This window comes from Artibeus jamaicensis, unplaced genomic scaffold (assembly GCF_021234435.1).
Source record: "Artibeus jamaicensis isolate MK-2021 breed Jamaican fruit bat unplaced genomic scaffold, CSHL_Jam_final contig_2259, whole genome shotgun sequence".
Lineage (NCBI taxonomy): Eukaryota > Metazoa > Chordata > Mammalia > Chiroptera > Phyllostomidae > Artibeus > Artibeus jamaicensis.
Genome location: NW_026521468.1, coordinates 3,290,421 through 3,309,555, shown reverse-complemented (window position 1 = coordinate 3,309,555; position 19,135 = coordinate 3,290,421). Strand labels below are relative to the sequence as shown.

General features: G+C 58.6%; 1 protein-coding gene across 5 annotated transcripts in view; it reads left to right on the top strand.

Annotated features, from left to right (window-relative positions):
- Positions 1-916: 916 nt before the first annotated feature.
- Positions 917-19,135, top strand: part of ARHGAP27 (Rho GTPase activating protein 27) — a 31,691-nt gene continuing 13,472 nt past the window's right edge. The window contains exons 1-3 of one of the 5 annotated variants that reach the window (XM_037162164.2): positions 917-1,042; positions 1,936-2,071; positions 3,597-4,273. In XM_037162164.2, the coding sequence (XP_037018059.2) occupies positions 3,614-4,273 (660 nt within the window). In that variant the 5' untranslated portion in view covers positions 917-1,042; positions 1,936-2,071; positions 3,597-3,613. Of the gene's footprint in view, positions 1,043-1,935; positions 2,072-2,211; positions 2,423-3,596; positions 4,274-8,705; positions 8,758-15,345; positions 15,441-17,470; positions 17,677-19,135 lie in introns of those variants that run through there. The other 4 variants (XM_053661284.1, XM_053661285.1, XM_037162163.2 and 1 more) reach the window with 4 other exon arrangements.

The window sequence follows — 19,135 nt, the reverse complement described above, 5'->3', positions numbered from 1 at the left end:
ACATTCATTTTCAGGGAAACAGGGCTGCAGGGGAAAAAGACTGGGAAGATAACATTTAGGACTACAGTTTCCTGTCCTTTCAGCATCCCAGGAGCCCAGCTTCCTTCAGGGGCCTCACCTCCTTCCAGGGCAGGCTCCGGAAAGACGAGAAACCTGCGATGAGGGCTTGGGGGAGGCAGGCCCACCGGGGGGCCAGGGGCAAGAGACCCGGCCTTACCTTTGGACGCAGCGCCTTCCCCCTCAGCAAAGGGTCCCTTATTTCTCTCCTCCCCACCCGGTGGAAAGGAGGGTGGGTTGGGGGAGGGGGGCGTTGGAGACCTGGATCCAACCCCAAAGAGGAGGATGGCTCCTCTCATTTTAAAAGTAGGGATAATTGTAACAATATATCGTGTGTTCTAATCATGATAATGTGATAGCAGTAACACAGTGTTCTTAGTGCATCTCATTTAATCTTCCCGACAATCCTATGAAGTAGGTGTTACTGTCCCCAGTTTACAGGAAAGAAAACAGATGCAGAGATATGATGAGGATCTGGAGCCCAGCCCCGGGAGGTTGCTCCGATCTTGCCCTGGAGACAGTTTGGAGTGTGGCCCTCCTCCCTGACCAGGATCAAGGAGGAAGTGGGGGGGCCGTGGCCCGGTGGGTGGGGGGGTCAAGCAGCGGGAGGGAAATCTGGCCCCAGGTGGGCCAGGAGGCTCCCTCGCCCTTCATCCCTCCGTCCCTGTCCTGCCACTTCCAGCTCCCAGGAGACAGCCAGGTGTGGCCCAACATCCCGGGATGTGCAGGGGGAGGGGGCAGCGTCCGGGCTCCTGAGGCGCGGGCCCAGCCCGGAGGGGACAGGAAGCCAGGACACCGGGGATTGTCTCTGGCGGCCGCAGCCCAGCCCCAGCCGGGGAGGAAGTTCTGCCTGGTGCTCTCGGCTGGTGCCTCCCTCGCTATATTGTTGAACAGGAAACCCGGCAGCGCGGTAGCTGGGCGGCGGAGGAGGGAGCGCCGGACGCCGGGACAAGTGGAGGCCAGGCTAGCGAGTGGACACCCCGAGGTGCCGAAGCCGGGCCAGACCTGGTGGGGGGTGCTGAGTGGGGGTAGCAGTGGGGGTCCCCACCCGGAGCATCGCGCTGCTGCTCCTCTTCGTACCGGAGCTGCGCGGGCCCGGAGGATGGTGCGCGGGACGGTCTCCCCACGGAGGACCGGGAAAAAAGGGTGGCCCTCCGTCCGGGGAATGGAGGGGCCCAGACCCAGGGCCCCTGCGCCGAAGCAGGCTTGGCGCCGCTGCGGCTCGTGTCGCCGGGGCAGAGGCGACGGGGCACGTCCTGGCGACAGGTCTGTCCCCACGCGCCAGAGGTCCTCCCGGCTGCCCGCACCCCCGCCCTTGGAGTCGGGAAGGGAGCCCAGGCCCGGGTCCCCTCCCCACACAGCCCAAGACCCTGCGTTCTGGTGGGCGCCCCTGGGGAAGGGGGGACACCGCTTCGAGTTTTCCCAGGCCCCGCTGAGCTGCGCCGAAAAAGCGCCTGAGGAGGGCGGGGGTTGGGCCCGGCGCGGGTAGTGCGGACAGTCGGGCTGGAAAGGGTTGGTAGCCTGTGATTCAAAGTGCAAGTGGCCTCTCCACGGCTGGGAACGCCCCGGCAAGACAGCGAGCCCGGGCCCTGCAGTCCGCGGGACGCGGAGGCTCCTGGGCGGCTGACCCCGCCGGAGAGGGTGGGGGCGGGGCCGGGACTCCACCTTTTCTGCTCGGGACCCGCCAGCGCCCCTTCGACCGCCGCCCTCAGCGCCCCCGTTCCTCCGTCGCACTTTCTCTAGCGCCGGGCCGGCTTCCAGCGTCCCCGCCGGCACAGGCAGACTCGGGCGCCCCCTCGGTTCTCCCAGACACCGCTGCTTTGGGGCTTGGGAACTGCCCTCCAAAGCATACCTCTGCCTCTTTGTTCCCTCTGCCAGCTCCTGCCACCCGAACTCTCTGCAGCCCAGCCCTTGAATACCGGCCCGACGAGATGGCCGGGGCCTAACCTGCATCCATCCATCTGCCGGCTCAGCCCATCCAGCCCATGGGCTCCCGAAGTCCCGCCCTGCGAACGTGAGTGAGCCGCGGGAGGTCAGGGGAAGGTGGCGAGAAGGGGTGTCCTCCCCGGGGTTTGTTGGCTTAGCGCTGGCCAGCTCTCTGACCCCGCCTCCAAGGCCCAACGTGCTTAGTGACTCCCTTTACACCGCTTGCCCCTTCGAGGAGGCAAAGTAAAGGAGCGCGATGCGGCGCCCTCTGTGGGACCCCGTTCCCGGGGTCCCTCCTCCCCAGCAAGCAGCGGAGCTCCCGGCTGCTGGTCCGGGGCCACCTTTGTGGGGCCGCAGGTGTGGTCAGTGTGAAAGGCTTTGAGGGACCAGGCGCTTCCGGAGCAGGTCGCCGACTCATCGCGTTGATGGAGGGACACAGGCAGGTTCAGAGTGAGGCTTGGAGGCCAGGCTGAGCCCGCACGGGGTGGGTGGGGACTGTAGCGATCACTCCAGGAGAGCTTTGGGGACCCCTGGAGACAGCGCACGAGTAGTCACTGCCACAGAGTGCATACTCCAGGGGCCGCTGTCGTGGGGGCGATGCACCGATCTAGCACAGGGCAGACAGCCGGCCAGGGCCAAGCCTTTCCCGGAGGCGGAGGTGGGAGCTGGAGGGCAGGGGCGGTGCGGGCCGGTCTGGGCGGGCCAGACTCCGGGTTCACGTCCGCGGCCCAGCCGCTGGAGAAGGAAAGAAAAACCGAGAGAACCGGTTCCCCGGCCTTGGCAGTGTAGGCCGCCGGTGCCAAGACTCTTGAACTAAGCGGAGCAGGGACACTCCCTTGGGTTGAGCCGCCCGGGGCGGGGAAGAGGCGCTGTGGATGCGCATTCCCTGAGGTCTGGAGGCGGCAGGACCCGGCGGGGCGTAGGGAATGAGCTGTTCTTCCCCCTTCACAGACGGGGAAACTGAGGCCCAGTCAACTCTCAGGCAAATTGTGGCTTCGGCTTGACCTCGGGCAATCAATTTATCTCAGAGATTTTCAACTAGTGCGTCTCAAGAGGCTCACTGGTGCGCTGCAAGAATGTTTAAAACATGCAGTTACCTGTCTGTTTTGTCAGGGGCACCGACCTCTTTTCCTGTAGATTGTCAAGTTGAAAAATGACCACAGCCAACACAACAATGGCCATGCGATGTGAATAAATCAAGATTATGCCAAACTGTTTTGTCGGATCGGCAAAAAAATATATTTTTGTTGTGCTGTAGAATTTTAGTAATTGCTTTCTTTGTGCCATGAGATGAAAAAGGTTGAAAATCATTATCTCTGAGCCAAGACCCAGTATTACCCTCAGTCCACCACCAAGGAATTGAATCCAGGCTCAAATCTTAGAATCAACGCTACAGAATTAAAGGGTTGCCCTAATTCTAACACTGGGTGTGAGAACGAGAACCTAAGAGATTGTATCCGAGTCTCCCGTTTCCGAGATAGGAAAGCTGAGGCCAGAACGCACAAGACGAGCGCAGCATGGACACTAGAACCCAAGTCTTCCGTCCCCGAAGTGTGTGCACTTCCTGGCTTCGTGGCCTTGACCTCCGTGCCCCTCGTCCTTGCTGTCCACAGGAAAGGCTGCGGCGGCGATGGCGGCGGACGTGGAGGGGGACGTGTACGTGCTGGTGGAGCACCCCTTCGAGTACACCGGCAAGGACGGGGGCCGCGTCGCCATCCAGCCCAACGAGCGCTACAGGCTCCTGCGCCGCAGCACAGAGCACTGGTGGCACGTGCGGCGCGAGCCCGACGGACGCCCCTTCTACCTGCCCGCGCAGTACGTGCGCGAGCTGCCAGCGATCGGCGATCCTGCCACCGCCCCGGCGCCGCCCGCGTCCCACCCAGGCCCCGCAGCCCCGGAACCGCTGGCTTATGACTACCGCTTCGTGAGCGCGCCGGTGCCCGCGGCCCGCGACGGCCTGCCCGCCGAGCCCCGGGGCCGTGCGGGCTCCCTGTGCGGCCCTGCACCGCGCGGCGCCGGGACCCAGCGCAGGAGCCTGGCGCCGGGCCAGCCCACTTGCCTGTACACGCGGCCCGCGGCGCGCGTGCGGCCCGCGCAGTCCCTGGACGACCTGGCGCGTGCGGGCGCCGCGCCCCCTGCCGGCCTCCTCGGGAGCGCCGGCCGCTTCAAGGCCTGCAGCGTGGCGGGCTCCTGGGTGTGCCCGCGGCCCCTGGCGCGCAGCGATTCTGAGAACTTGTACGAGGCCATCGAGGACGTGCGCGCACCACCGCAGGAGGAGCGCCCGGAGCAGGTTGGTCGCGGGGAGCCGGAGGCGGGGCGGTGGGCGGTGCACCGGAAGGGACTGCGCCGGCTCCGAGCGGGTGCGCGACGAGACCCACGTGGCTTAGCGTCCGTCCAGACGGGTAACCGCAGGGTCCGCCGGCTTTGGCCGAGTTCCCTCTCACCGGGCCTCGCTTTCCTCACCCACGAAACCAGGGGTACAGGCTCGCAATCTCTTATCTGAAATTCCGAAATCCCCCCAAAGTTTCCTGAAGCCCAAAGGTTTCTCCATGACAAAATTGATGGCAAAATTTAACTTGAACCCATGGGAGGCCATTGGTGGTCTTTATTTATTCCGTTTAGTGTGAGTATTCATAGTTTGCTACGGATGAACTTGATTACAGGGCGCTGACCCAGGCAGGCCTTGCTGGGAGCGTTCCGCCACCTTACACGGTAGCAGCAGGTGCATGCGCCGCGTTGCCATTCTAAAATCCGCTCATTCCGAAACGCAGCTGGCGTGAAGTAGCGGGTTGCAGACTTGCCGCCGGCCTCCACGCATCGCCTTCCTCGCAGGAGCTTGCAGGCGAGGGGGGTGCCGGGCGAGATCATGGATATGGAAGTCAGGGGTCTGCTTCCCTTTTTGGCTGCCTCTAACATTTCGGTTCCCTCTTTAAAAAAAAAAACAAACGAACAAAAAGCTTGAGGGCGACGGGCTTGTTTCAGAAAGAAGTCCAGTCATAGTGGGGTTTTCTTTTCCCCCCTCCGCCTCAGAATCCAGTTATGTTCATGTGGGAACTCGAAAACAGCATGTTTTAAAAACTCTTACATCCCTCACAATTGTGCCGGCGGCGCTGGCATCTTGAACTTGAGGACTTTTGCAGGGAGGGGAGCAGAGGGGAGTACACAGACATCTGCCACCAGCTGTGTGGCGATGGTCCATTCGCTTTTTCTCTCGGGATCTCAGTTTGTCCTTTAGCCCAGAGGGGCGGGGAAGATGGCTGGATGACCCCTGAAGCTTGTGAGGCTATGGTCTCTTTTTTTGTATTTGGTGTCATTTCAATGAACATTGATCCCTCCCGAGAGCCTGGACCGCGTCTGGGCCTCCCGGAGGAAGGAGGCACCGTCCGCAAGCCCCTGGGCCTTCCTTCCGCCCGTCTGGCTGCAGCGCACAGAGCTCAGGATCTGAGGCTGCAGAGATTCCACTTTGACTCTGCTGAGTCACCGGCCAGCGAGTCATCATCCCTCAGCCCCAGTGTCATCGTGTGTAAACGAAGGAGAATACCTAAGGATTAGGGTTGTTGACAGTATTCTACGTCGCGAGGCGTGGACGCGCCTGGCACGTAGTGGGCGGTCCGCCAAGAGTGGCTGGGGGTCCCACTTAGCATTCTTTCCTCTGGGTCTGCGCCGCCTTCGCCCCGCTTTCTGCAGGGGGCATCCGCCCCCTTGTGGCCAGTGTGCGGAACAGCATCTTGCGGGTGGGAACCGGACCGGATGGGGCTGCGGATGCGGGTTGGGGTGGAGGAAGGAGAGTCCTGGTGCCCACGCCCTTGACAGCCTCCAGATAGCTCCTCCAGCGCTCATTCTAACGGTGCCCCTCCGTTTTCTGGGCAGACTCCTGGCGGCGCCCTCCTAAGCCTCCACGTTCTCTGCCCTGGTGAAGGTAGGGCACCTGTATCTCTGAGGTGCGAGCGCCCTTGGAGGTGGAGGACTCCCTGCCCCTCTGAACCCCCGCGTCCCACACAGAGCGTGTGCGGGAGTGTGCTGTTGACTAGGGAAGAGGAGCTGCCAAGCTCCCCTCCCCGTGAGACCGGACTCTGCCCACCCCGGCGCCCAGGACCAGGGTGGAAGAAGGAGGGGGAGAAGACCCCAAATCCGGGTACCTCTTGAGAAACTGCCCCAGAAGCCACAGTCACTGTGGGGTGGTGTCTGTGCCCCTCGTCCTGTAGCTCCCCACAGTCGCAGCGGTATGCTGAGAGGGGGTAGGGATGAGCACCTGCCAGAGACCCGGTGATTGGCAAAGAGGCTCTGCCTGGTTCCACTTCTGGCCCTAATTCACTGTGTGACCGCAGCAAGTTGCTTAGCATCTCTGGTTGTTTCCTCCTTGTGAGATGGTTGTAAATCACACTCCTGTGACCGCACACCCCATCCCCAACAAAGTCCAGGGGTGGGGAGTTTGTTTTTCCCCTGGGAAGGAAATTCCACTCTGCTCTTAGTTGTTCAAGGTGGCATTTAAAGAAGGGATTTCCTGAAAGGTGAGCCTGCCTGTTTTCTTTCTTTCTAAGATATTTATTTACTTACTTACTTTTAGAGAGAGGGGAAGGGAGGGAGAAAGAGAGGGAGAGAAATGTCGATAGGTTGCCTCTCGCTCAATTGCTCCTTGTCTGCTCCCTAACTGTGCACCAAACCTGCAACCCAGGCCTGTGCCCTAGCCGGGAATAAACCGGTGACCTTCTGCTCTGCGGGACAATGCCCATCCAAATGAGCCAAGCTGGTCAGGGCAAGCCTGCCCATTTTCTTCTCGGAGGAGACAGGAGAAGCAGGTTCTACCCTTCCCTTCATTCACTTGTTCACTGAGCGTGAACTGACTGAACACCTGCCAAACACCAGGTGAGCCTTTAGATCTAAAGGCTACTGAGGCGTGGCCCCGGCCCTCGGGCGGGGGACACCATCTGGGACAGGAGGGTGTCAGGAGGGGACAGGTGCCTCAGTCCAGCGTGGCATAGGCCATCTGTAATTCAGCTACTGTCAAGTAGCTGCATGGGCAGAGGTGGAGGTGGGAGATGTGGCACCTTTGGGGGGGGCCTTTCAAGCTCACCCCCGCCCTGTGCAGCTGGGGTCAGGAATGGAGGCTCAGATGGGGAATGGGGAGCGCCTGGCCAGGCAGGGCCTCCTGGGCTCTCACCAGGAGTTTGGGCTTTATCTTGAAGCCCTCGGAGGCAGAAAAGGGGGAGGGGTTGAGAAAAGACCCGAGTTGCAGGGGCTTTCAGAATGGAGGAGGACCTTTGTGGTCTCCTGGACGCTCCGGGATGACCGGAGTTTTAGGAGGTAGACTCAGTGTGGACAGGACAGCAGGGGTGCTTGAGACAGTGCTGGGACCACCACTTTGGTGGTCAAAGGGAGGAGAGAGGAGCCTGAGAGGAAGAAACCATCAAGGAACCAGGAGGAAAACCAGGAGAGTGCTGGCCCAGAAGCTGAGCCAGAAGAAAGGGGAAGTTAGATAAAAGCCATTAGACATTTATCGGAAGAGGCCACCAGAAGTTAGTGGCCTCCTTATCGGGAACTAGTTGAGTGAGTCGCTGAAGGCAGAGAGGCTGAGGAATGAAGGTGGACCGAGAGTGCAGACAACTCTCAGAAGCTTGGCAGGGAGAGGAGAGACGCTGCGTGGCCGAAGGCAGGTGGAGGTCAGGGGCGGAGACTCCCCCCGAACCTGAGTGAATGGGCAGGAGCTGGGAGGGGGGTGAGGAGGTAGTGGATGGCGTGGGTCCCCGGGGAAAGGAGTGAGGCAGGTCCTCGAGCAGAGAGGGAGGGAGGACAAGCATGTTAAGAGGAGGTGACATGGGGTGGGAGTCAGCGTCCAGTCAATGGACCACTGAAGGAGGAATGAGGGTGGCGTGGAGGGCAGGCCAGCTGTCAGAGGCAGGGATCTGCTCCCCACCACCTGCCCCCAGAAGAAAGGAGCCACTGCAGTAGACAGCATTGGACAGTCTCAGCAGATGACAAACACCTGGCGTGTGCTGGTCGCTGTGCTGGACACTGGGGACACAAAACAAGGCGAGATACCACAGGGTCCTGGGCCCGGCAGCTGAGAGGGCAGGCACAGGTGCCCCCAGGTGCCCCAGTACAGACGGAGGTTCAGAGAGGTTCAGTGACTGGCTGGAAGTCACACAGCCGGGGAAGCGGCAGCGCTCAAGTCAGTTTCAGCAGGTGGCCTTCAGAACCGGCCACCCTGTTCCCCTCGGCAGGGACAGTACAAGCCGCGGGGCAGAGAGGTGTTCCGTTTTCTGAATGCTCTGTGCGTGCCCTGCCCTGTCGTGGGCATGGGCTGCAGGGAAAGGGGCATGAATTCTAAGTCCTCACCTTGCTTTCTGCACCTGAGGGGGTTGGAGGAGAATGAGAGGTCCCAGGAGAGGGGGAGGCGGGAGGACAGGGGAGGTAAGCGTGAGCATGCTGCCCCTCCCCCACCCCCGCCCCCTGCAAGGAGATGCCCCAGGAGTCCAGGGAAACCTGGGGAGGAAGGGACCTGGGAAGGGGCCTCTGTGGCTGTGGGCCCGTCCCTGGTCAAGGGGCCCTCCTGACTGGGGCATTTCAGGGTGAGGTCACCGTCCCCGCCCAGGCCTGCCACCTGGGCTGCAGCCCGCCCCTGCTGCCTGGGCATTGGCTGCAGGCAGGAAAGAGTTACAGCCCTGGCCTCCGAGGCTTCTTATGCAAGCAGCCCGGGAGGCACCTCACCTGAGTAGGCGGCCTGGACTGGAAGGAGCCCCAGGGCCCTGGCTTCTCCCTCCTCTGCCAGGAACTGTAAGTGACCCTTCACCTCCCCATGGAGTTGGGACCCTGGGGGAGAGAGGACAGTCTCCCCACTCCCTCCCTGGCTCTCAGCAGTCTTTCCCTGCCCCAGGCTAAAACCCACCCAGTGACTTCCTGGGAGCCACCCTGCCCTCCCCTCTGGGTCCCAGGGCTAGCATCCCCTCCCCGGAGTGCAGTCCCCGGGCAGCCCGGCAGCCCCTGAAACAGAAGAACCGGCCTTGGGCAGATCCACCTGGACCCCCCCGTGGGGCAGCCAGGCAGCCTTCGTTTAAGGAAGGGGGGCTAGCAAGAGCAGGGAGCCGAGCCCAAGAGGAGGGTCCAGTGAGTCCCCTTGTCTGTACCCTCCTCTCGAGACTCTCTCCACCCAGGGCAACCCACCTCCAGGGCAGCTGACCTGGGGCGGCCCAACTGGTTTGTTCACACTTGGCCTGACCATTTCCCTGGTGACTCACTTGCAGCCCCAGGCTGACCCGGGATTCCCGCTGCCCAGCCTGTGTCCTGGCTCCTGAAAGAGCAGGTTGCTGGGGAGTCCCCTCCCATCCTCACCCCACATTCCTGGCCACGAAGAGCCCTCACAAAGCAAGAAAGAACCGCCTCTCACCCTGCAGGCCGAGGGCAGCCCCTTTGTCCCCTGGGTGGTCTCCCCCACACCTGGGCCTCGGTTCGCCTTCTCAGCCTCTGGTTCCCTTCAGCTCCTGGGCCTCCCCAGACTGTGCCCAGTCCAAGTGCACCTGCCTCCCCACTTCCCAAGCCCCGGCAGCTGCCCCAGCCTAGATCTACCTCCTCTGCCTTTCCTGGATCTGAGAGCAGCTCTGGGAGGAGCCGGGCCTCCCCGATGGCTGGTCGGGGCCCGGTCCCCAGCCTGGAGGAGGCCATCGTCACGGCTGGGGTAGCTGGTGGTCAGATGTGGTCAGGGTCCCACACCGAAGTCTGGGGAACGAGGGGACAGTTGATGTTGGTTGATGTTTCTTGTGCTTTTAATAGCTTTTGTGTCTTATATTTAACTACGATGTTGTTAGGAGCATACAGATTTTGACTGTTCTGGCGTCAGAAATTGTGCCTTGCGTCACGAACTTGAAATTCAATCTTTCTGTTATTAATATGGTGGCCACTCCTACTTTTTCTTTTCTTTTTTTTTTTTCATTTCTGGTATCTCTCAGTACCCTTTTATTTTTCGCCATTATCACTTTTTTTAAGTGTATTATTTGTATACGAGGTCTGATTCAATCTGTCCACATTTCGTGTAGCAGCTGAAACTCCGTGCGTGGTTTGCAGTTTTCCTTCTTCCTTCAATGAGGTGCTGCCGCTTCTCGGGTTCCCCCCGTTAGACTGTTGTTCTGCTGCACTTTCCACTTCACTCGTGGCTTCTGCTTTTCCCTGGGGCCCTAAGGAAGCAAATTCCATAGGACGTGCAGAGATGGGGACTCATTTTCTCAGCAGTCCCGTCTGCAAGTCACAAAACCTGTCAGGCCATAGACTCGGGTCTTCCTTTCCGTTTAGAGAAATCTCTTTGTTGCATGAGTATTGTTTCTGTTAATTATTCATTAATCTTTAGATGAAAGTAAGGGAAGGAGAAGGAGAGGGAGAGAAATATCCATATGGGTGGATTGGCTGCTTCTCGAACGCCCCCAGTGGGGGCCCTGGCCTGTGAGCCAGGCATGTGCTCTGACTGGGAATCGAACCAGTGACCTTTCCGTTCGCAGGCAGATGTTCAATCCACTGAGCCACATAAGCCAGGATTGATTATTTTTTCTTTCCATTTTTTGTTTTAATGTGCATGTTCATTCTCCTGACTGGATCCTCCCAGTTTCTTATCTTTTCTCTCTTTACTTTTTTCTCTATGTACTTCTGTCCCAAGGCCTGAGATATCTCTTCTGCTTGGTCTTCCAGGGCACAGATTTGAGTCTCAGGAGTGCCCAGCTCTCCCTCCAGTTAGCAGTGTGTGATGTATTTTAAACTCTAAAGTCCCGCGTTTTGCCATATATAATGCACTCCCATGTATAATGTGCTCCCAAATTTTTGGCTCAAACTGTCAGGAAAAAAATTATTTTAATTTTTAATTAAAATTTTTATTTATTTTTACTTAGAAATAAAACGGAGTATCATATTCCATAGTATTATATTGCCTATGGATATTGCTTTCTAGAGTTATACTTTTAATGCATAAGCATAAATAGAAGAATTAAAAATACTTACGTAGATACAGAATTAGCACTACCCATATACAATGCACACCCTTACTTTTCCCTCAGAAATTTGGGCTCAAAAGTGCACATTATACACGGCAAAATACAGTAGTCCTTTTTCTCCCCTTTGGTGCTTCGCTTGAATCTTCTTACGAGTTCTTATTTTTCGTTCAAGTTGCAACTGTATTTTCCATCCTCTCTCTCCTGCCAATGGTCTCAAATTTTGTCAAACTATATACTTAACGTGGTTTTTTAAAATCAAAGCAATCTCTTAAAATACGTAGTAAAAATTCTTACCCACTCCCCTGCTTCCATGCCCCATGCTGGCAGCTCCAGAGTCACCGCTTTTGCTTGTTCTTTCTCTGCCCTTCCAGGTCTTCTTTGTACAGATACAAACTAGTGTGCAAATACACTTGGTTACTTGGTTTTCTGTTTGCCTTACACAAAGGCAGTAGGCAGTAGGCATGGTCCTACATTTTGTTTGTGTTCTTGCCTTTTTGGATTAACGACGTAGCTTGGAGATTTGTACGTAGAATGTATCGGCTCCTTCCTTCTTTATAGCCACGTGGTTTTCCATTGCTGGGGCATATCCCACTTCTTTCAACGGGTCTGCGGTTCCTCAACCCCTGGTTTGTCCCCAGTCTTTGGCTCTTACGAATAATGCTGAAAATATATTATCTTAAGATAGCTTGAATATGTATTTTCGTATATTTAAGGCTTTTTTCTGCAAATGGTCCGTTCATATCCTTTGCCTAGTTTTCTTTTGAGTTATCAGTCTTTTCCTGACGGGTTTTTTTAGGAAATGTGCCTGTGTTAGCGAAAATACCCCTTTGCCTATGACATGAGTTGTGATCCCCCCACCGAGTTTGTCTTTTGACTTTGCTAACCGTATATTTTAGCCACACTCTTTCTCTTAAAATAATTTATATAATGGAATGTGTGAACCATTTATTTCATGGCTTTTAGATTTTGAGCCGTAGTTATAAAGGCCTATATATATATATATATATATATATAATTTTCCTCATGTTTCCTTCCTCGAGTATATTTATGGCTTCACTTTCTAAATGTAACTCTTGGGTCCTTTGGCGGGGGTGGGGAGAGCTGAGTGGGCAGACTGGGATGTAGCCCCACCTTTGGTGGTTTTTTTCTGGACAGCCACTCAGCTGTCCTGTCGGCTCGTACTGACAAGTTCCTCTTTCCACCGTGGTCAGTGATGGCATCTCTAGCCTGGCCCGGGCCCCAGCCTTATCGGGGCGGACGGCAGTGGCTGGTCTGGGTTCGGCCTGTCTCCCTCAGCCCCTGGCCTGTGAGAGGAGCGGACTTTGCACGTGTCTGCTCACCGGGACTGGGGTCGAGTTGTTGGAGTTCTCACTTGGAGAGGGGCGCTGGAACAGAGAAGGAGGGGTGATGGCCCCCACCGATGGGTCTGTCGGGCTCAGCTGGCCCTGCAGTCTGAGAGACCAGCAGGGATTCTGCCTGTGTCCACCTCCTCGGTGTCCCCAGCCTCAAGGGTTGAGAGTGTTTAGCCCACTGCTTGGCTCCCCATCCGCTCCCAGGGGAAAGGGGTCTGGTGCAAAGGGTACTCTGCCTTCCCCCTAAAGTCCCACAGCGGACTGGTCTGCCCTGGGGTCTTCCAAGTCTCGGACACTCTGACCTCTCCCAGCCAGGCCTGCCCACCGCACTTGACTTGGGCAGTGGAGCATCGCAGTTGGGAGGAGAGGAGAAGCAGGACATACTTAAGCTGCCGTATTCCTGGAACTCCTGGCCCCGTATGAGAGGGGCAGGGAAAGTTCTTCGTCTGTGACAGACGGGGGGCAGGGGCGGACCGGAAGGGCCCCTGGAAAAGAAATAATGAATGCCTCATAGAGTAATAACACTGAGGGTATGGAATAATTGCAAAAAAAAAGTTTAAGGGTTTTTTTCTCTTATTTTTTACTATGAAAATTTTCGAACATAGAAAAGAGCTAGAAGAATATTAAAATGGCTATAACTATACCTATTCCTTATATTTAACAATCACTGTTTACCATGTTTGTCCTTTTTTCCCTAAGAAATGATAAATCCCAGACTTCATCATATTTCATTCCTAAAAGCTTCAGCATGCATTTCTTTTTCTTCTTTTTAAGATTTTATTTATTTTCAGGAAGAGGGGGAGGCAGGGTGAAAGAGAGGGAGAGAAACATCAGTGTGTGGTTGCCTCTCTCGTGCCCCCTGCTGGGGACCTGGCCCACAGCCCAGGCGTGTGCGCTGACTGAGAACTGAACAGGCGACCCTTTGGTTTGCAGCCCACGCTCAGTCCACGGAGCCACACCAGCCAGGGCAGCATGCATTTCTTAAAAATGATGTTTTTCTCCACAGCTGCAATACTATTATTACATCTAAGAAAAGTTCCCTTGGCTCCTTTCTAAGATTCAGGCCACAGGCAATTTGCTCGCTTGCCCTACAACGAGTCCCTCGCTGCTGGTCTGTTGAGCCAGGGTCCAGTGAGGGACCACGCAGTCCGTTTGTTTGCCTCTTAGACCTCCTGTGACAACCCCTCCCTTTCCCTCTGCCCTGACAGCGACTTGGGAAAGAGCCCCGGTCAGCTCGCTGCAGGGTGTCTGTTTTAGCCTGGAATGTCTGCTTCCTCGTGGCAGTGTGCCCCTGTTCCTCTAACCCCTGTTACCTGGGGACAGGTGTGACAGAGAGGCTTGGGCAGGTCACGTCACCCGGGCTCAGGGGCACAGCGTCCAAGGCAAGCAGGAGTCAAGGATGACTCTAGGTCTCTGCTCGAACCACAGAGGGGGTGCCGAGATGGGGAAGAGGGGGGCCGGTGAACAAACGTTGTCGAAGGCAGCTTTTCAATGTGTCCCTGACGTCCGGCGGGCAGCTGGATTTCTGAACCTGGAGGGAAGGTTGTGTGGGTCGTTAACCTGATGAGGTCGGTGGAGCTTTCCCAGGGCGGTGGAGTGAGAGGCAAAGATGAGATGCCAGCGCATCGAGGAGGTGGGCAGAGGGGGAGCACTGGCTCAAAGAACAGGGAAGCGGCAGGCAGAGGAAGAGAAAGCTGACCTCGGAGGGGCTGTGTCTGATGCTGGGTAGGAGGGAGAGGAGTGTAAGCACGAGGACCAGAGAGGAGTCAGGCTGCCGCACAAGGACCGACTTTGTCGTCCAGGAAGTTGCGGCAGACCAGAGCGGCGGGCTGGGGGTTTGAGCGAGCAGACGGTAGAGTCCACACGCTCCTTCAAGAAGTCGGGTTTGAGAAGGAGGAAGGGAAAGCTGGGTCCCGGGCACTTTCTCCTCTGGAGATGGAGAGGCCTTGCATTTGTTGGACTGCCAAAGGGACACATTGGAGGTGAGGCAGCTTCTGAGCAAGTGAGAGGCAATGCAGTGTCCCAGGCCCAGGAGGTGGGCTGGGATGGGAGGACCCCGTGCCCTCCATGAGGGGAGGGAGAGGACACGGCGGGGGGGTGAGGGTGCAGGTATGTTTGGGGAGTGAGCAGAAGGCAACCACCCATCACATCCTCCCACCCCCTGAGGCTGGCTCAGAACCGCAGCCTCTGTTGGCAGGCGGCTTCCTTGACAGACCATTTCTGCCTCCTCCTGGCCCAGCAGCAGGACCACCTCCCACCCCCCGTGTCTGCTCACCTTACTCAGAGCCCCGGGGCCTTGAAGGGGCTCCACCCCAGGGTCCACCCGCCCTGGAGGAGTGGGCCAAGCAGGCAGCCCCGTGAAGTCCCCGAGAGGCTGCAGCACAGTCCAGGGCGCCAAAACCCAAAGCCAGAAAAGCAGAAGTGCGGCCGGCCTGGCCCTCTTCCCAGAGTCCTGGCGGGTGTGGGAACCCAGGCGCCTGCTAGCTCGGCTTTTTCACAGAAACCGGCCCTGCGAGGGAGGAGAGAGTGACAGCCCACTTCATGGATAAAGAAACTGAGGCCAGGACAAGAGGTTGTCCGGAGAGAAGCTGAGGCAGTGTATGCAGGATCCAGGCCTCTGGACTCCTGCTCCATTCTTTTTTCCTTTTAATTGAATAAAGCTTCCTCCCTAACCCAAGATCAGATGCTCACCACAGGCCATTGTGTTTGGAATCTCATGCTTCGCCCATGATGGGGTCACCCTGAGCCGCCCTCACACGACATGCATTGCCCAGGCCCCAGCCCAGCCCGGGGACATCGGGCTCTCAGGCTCCTGTGGTTCCCCTTGTATTCTGAGGCTTGAGGGCCCAGGTCCTGCGGGTGACCCCCAGGCTCCCCGCTGCACGTCGTAGGTGGACGTGTTGCTAGAGCTCGGGCGGATACCAGTGAGGCCTGGACTCTGCTCAGGGGAGGAGCAGGCGCCCCGTCAGCTCTGCACGCTCACTGAGCTCCTGGAGGCAAAGATCACAGTCCGTGCTCACTCTGCCTCACCCCGGCCCAGCCCGGATGGCGCAGAGCAGGCTCAGAGTCAGCCGAGGAGGTCCTGTCCCCTCCCCAGGTCCCTGAGCTGGACCCCAGGCCGAAGACAGGGCTTGTAGGTATTTCTTTTGCCTCTGGGCCCAGAGAGCTGGGAGGGTTGTTTGGCTGCACCTGAAAACCCCTGTGGGGGTTTTGAGAGAGGGGTGGGGACAGAGGGCTAGAGAGATGGATGACATGCAGCTGGCTTGTTCTGTCCCCTCCCCCACCACGTGTCTCTCAAGACTTGAGGGTGTAGTTGAGGGGAGAGGACCCCACTGGGGAGCCACTGCGGTCACTACCTCCTCTTGCTGGGGCAGAGGAAGCCAGGGCAGGAGACCTGAGGAACCAGCCTCAGGGACCAAGAGCGAGCAGAGCTGTGTGGTTTCTGCCCAGTCCCTGTAGCGTGGGGCCCAGGGCGCACAAGCCAGACCTCTTCCTGAGGGAAAGCGGCAGTGGGGTGCCGGCTGCCTTTTGTGGGGTCCCAGCCCCCCACACCGTCACTCACTCCCGGTCCGCTTCCCAATTCCACCTGCAGGGCGGAGCTGAAGGCCTGGGTCCCCACCCCTTCCCTGTTTTCTCCCCTCTCTGACCCCAGTCCCTCCCTGGTGGCTCAGAGTTTCTGGCTGCTCCGGAATTTACAGCTGTTCCCAAGTCCTGGGCTTGGCTCCCTCGGTCTTGTTGACCTGTCGAGTGCGTGCGTGCGTGTTCCCTGACCCTCGGGTAGGGCGGTGTGGTTTGTCATATGTGTGAGGACTTCAGTGAAAGGGGTTGGTCTGCCTCTGGGGTTCTGTGGTTCGGGGTTGGGGCACAGGAGACTGCAGGGGAGGTTTACCCATTTTTAAAGACTTTATTTATTTATTTTTAGAGAGGGGGAGGGAGGGAGAACGAGAGGGTGAGAAGCATCAGTGTGTGAGAGAAATATTGATCGATTGCTTCTCACACGCCCCCACTGAGCACCTGGCCCCACAGCCCAAGCAGGTGCCCTGGCTGGGAATCGAACCCCTGACGGTAGGGGGAGATTTTTGAGGGTAGAGCATAGACCCCAGACTGGCTCTGGTTGTGGTCCCCCAAGTGTCCCACATCCCAAATCCATGCCTGGTTTACTTGGGTGTCCCTGTCCTGAGCCCATAGCGGGTGCAGGCGAGGAAAGGCCTGGGGGACGTGGGCAGGGGAGGAGGTGCCTGGAGTGGAAGAAGAAGAGATGAGAGGTCTGGGATCCCGGGTGGGAGGGTGGGGATCGGAGCCTAAACCGGGAGCCGGGCCGCCCTGTGGGGGAGCCCTCAGGCTGTCGGGCGGGTGAGCAGGTGCTGCCTGGCCCTTGGGGCTAGGGAGGGAGCACCCCGAGGGGACTAGCAAAGAAAGGGGTCCCCAAGGGCTTCGAGGAGGGGCTGCAGCTCCTCACTGAGGACGGGCTGCGTCCACTGTGCCGTGCGTGGCCAGGGTCTGTGCGGCCACCGGCAGGGGAGGAGGGAGGAAGGAGAGGCCAGGAGGAAGCTTGCAGAGTAGGGTTTGGGCACCGGGCCCTGTCCCCCTTGTCTGGGTCCTTGGAGAGTGGGGGAGGGGCACAGACGCACTTGTCTGTGTGTGTGGACGCGCAGCGGAGGCTGAGGGAGGCAGACCCCGGCGGTCAGGCCGGTGGATGGTGATGTGGTCAGACTCCTTCCCTTCCTTCACGTGGCTGGAGGGGTCCAGAGACAGGTTTCTTCTGATACCACTTCTGCCCATACCCCTTCCTCTTTGAGACGCCCGAACTTCCTCTTTCCCATCACGCCCTCCCTGGGCCTGGAGGGAGTTGATGGCCACCGATTGTCCTGTCTGCCAGCTCAGGTCCCAGCACCCAGCTGTCCCCATGCTTGTTCCTGTCTGTGCCCCCTCCCCCGCCCCTGCTGGTGGCTCCGGCGCCACCGGCTGTGGAGCCTGCCCAGTGGCTGTACCTGGGCCTGGGATTTAGAGCTCAGGGGAAATCGGAGCACGGAGTGGGGCAGCCAGTGGTGTCCCTGGGCACATAAGAGTCCCTCTGACCTGGGCAAAACCCCCATAGCCCCCTGCACCCTGTCACCCTGTCACAGGCAGCCTCTGTCTCCGGCAGCAGCACTTCCGCAGCCCTTACAGGAAATGGGCTGGAGGCTCAGCCTCCCACCATCTCGAAGCAACTTCTTGTTTCCCTGCTGCCCTGTGCCCTCCGGGGTTGTGCCCTGTGGCTCCACCCCCAGAGCCTTCCCAGGACAGCATCCCAGCAGCTGGCAGGGTACAGGATGGTGGATATCATTGCCAAGCTGACCAGGAAGCAGAGCCGGGCCCTGCGGGGGCAGGTAGGGAACTCTGGTATTCGGGGCTGAACTTGGCCTCTGGTAGGGACAGCAGAGGGGCCTGTGGGGTCAAGGGGCCAGCAGTGGGCCTCCATCCCCTGACCTGTCAGGACCTGGGGAGCTGGGGTTTGGAGCAGGGGGTCTCACGGAGTTTGGGAACCCTCCTCTGCTCCTCTTTCCTGCTCTGAGGCCTGGCTTGCCCGAGAGGGGCTGCACAGGGAGGCCCAGACGCAGCGAGCAGCCCGGGGGGGAGAGAGGCACCTGCCGCCTGCTTGTGGGTGGGAATTGAAGAGAAGAGGAGTGCTGGGGGCTGGGAAGCTGAGTGTGGTGAGAGTGGGCCCCTCTCAGCTCCGTCCCCTGGCCTGAGGCGGGAGGACACTTCCTGTTTCCCACTAGGCATCCCCCGTGTCTGTATCATGACTGTGTCTGGACCCGAGAGCCCTTGGTGCCCTCGTCGGTCCCCTCCTGCTGGGCTGCATCTGGGTCTTGTCGGGGCTCCCGGAGCTGGGGCTGAGGGGTGGCCGGCCCTGCTCTAACCCGGCCAAGCTCCCCCTGGAAGGCCAGAGCATATGAGGGACTGGCCCCTCCTGGCTTCCTGGAGCCAGTCTAATCCAGGCTGAGGCTCTGCAGGGAAAGAAAGGTACCAATGTCTTAGCAACGAGGGGCTCTATAGCGAGTTCCAGAATTTGAAGGGGCATCAGGGCTGCTGCAGTCCAGTTCCCTCACAGGGGGTGGGATTCTGCTTACTCACCTCTAGTGAAGGCCCCTCATTACCTCCTGGGGCAGCCCCAACCCAGAGAAAGTGCCTCCTCCAAGGGGAGCACTGTCCTGGCCCCATTTAACCTCTGATCTGCACTCTGGTGCCCCACAGTGAGATTCTGCATCTTCCCTTCCTCATGACAGGCCTGCCGGGCTGGTGGCCTGAACTCCTACTTCCCAAATCTCCTCGGTACCTGCCACGAGTGCTCCTTGTGCGAGATTCCCATCAGCCCAACCAGCCTGGGGCTCCTTGTGGACTCAGGGCCAAGGCCAGCAGCCTGGCCAGGAGCAAATCCCCGTTCCAAAGAGCCTGGCTCCTTCCTCGGCTAGTCCATTGCCCATGCGCCCTTCCAGCTCCTCTCTCAGGGATGGGCAAGACCACTGCCTCAGCGGGTCCAGCTGGGTGCAGTGGAGGCGAGGCTGGTGGTCCACCTTCGTCTACTGCCTCCATCCTGTCGTCCCCAGGAGTCTCCTGTCCCTGTGCTTGAACCCTCAGTTCCAGGAAGATCTTGCTCAGAGACAACCCCAGTCTCTCCTGTCGTGTCAGGGGTGTTTGTTGGTCGCTGAAGTCGGGCATGGAGATGACTGTGTGCTCCAGCAGGGAGTGCTTTCGGTGGGGCTGCATCAGGCCACCTGCTGGGGGAGAGGGGGGCTGGGGCCAGTTAGATCGCTCTGAGTCTTGCTCTCAAGAAACTCCTGCCTT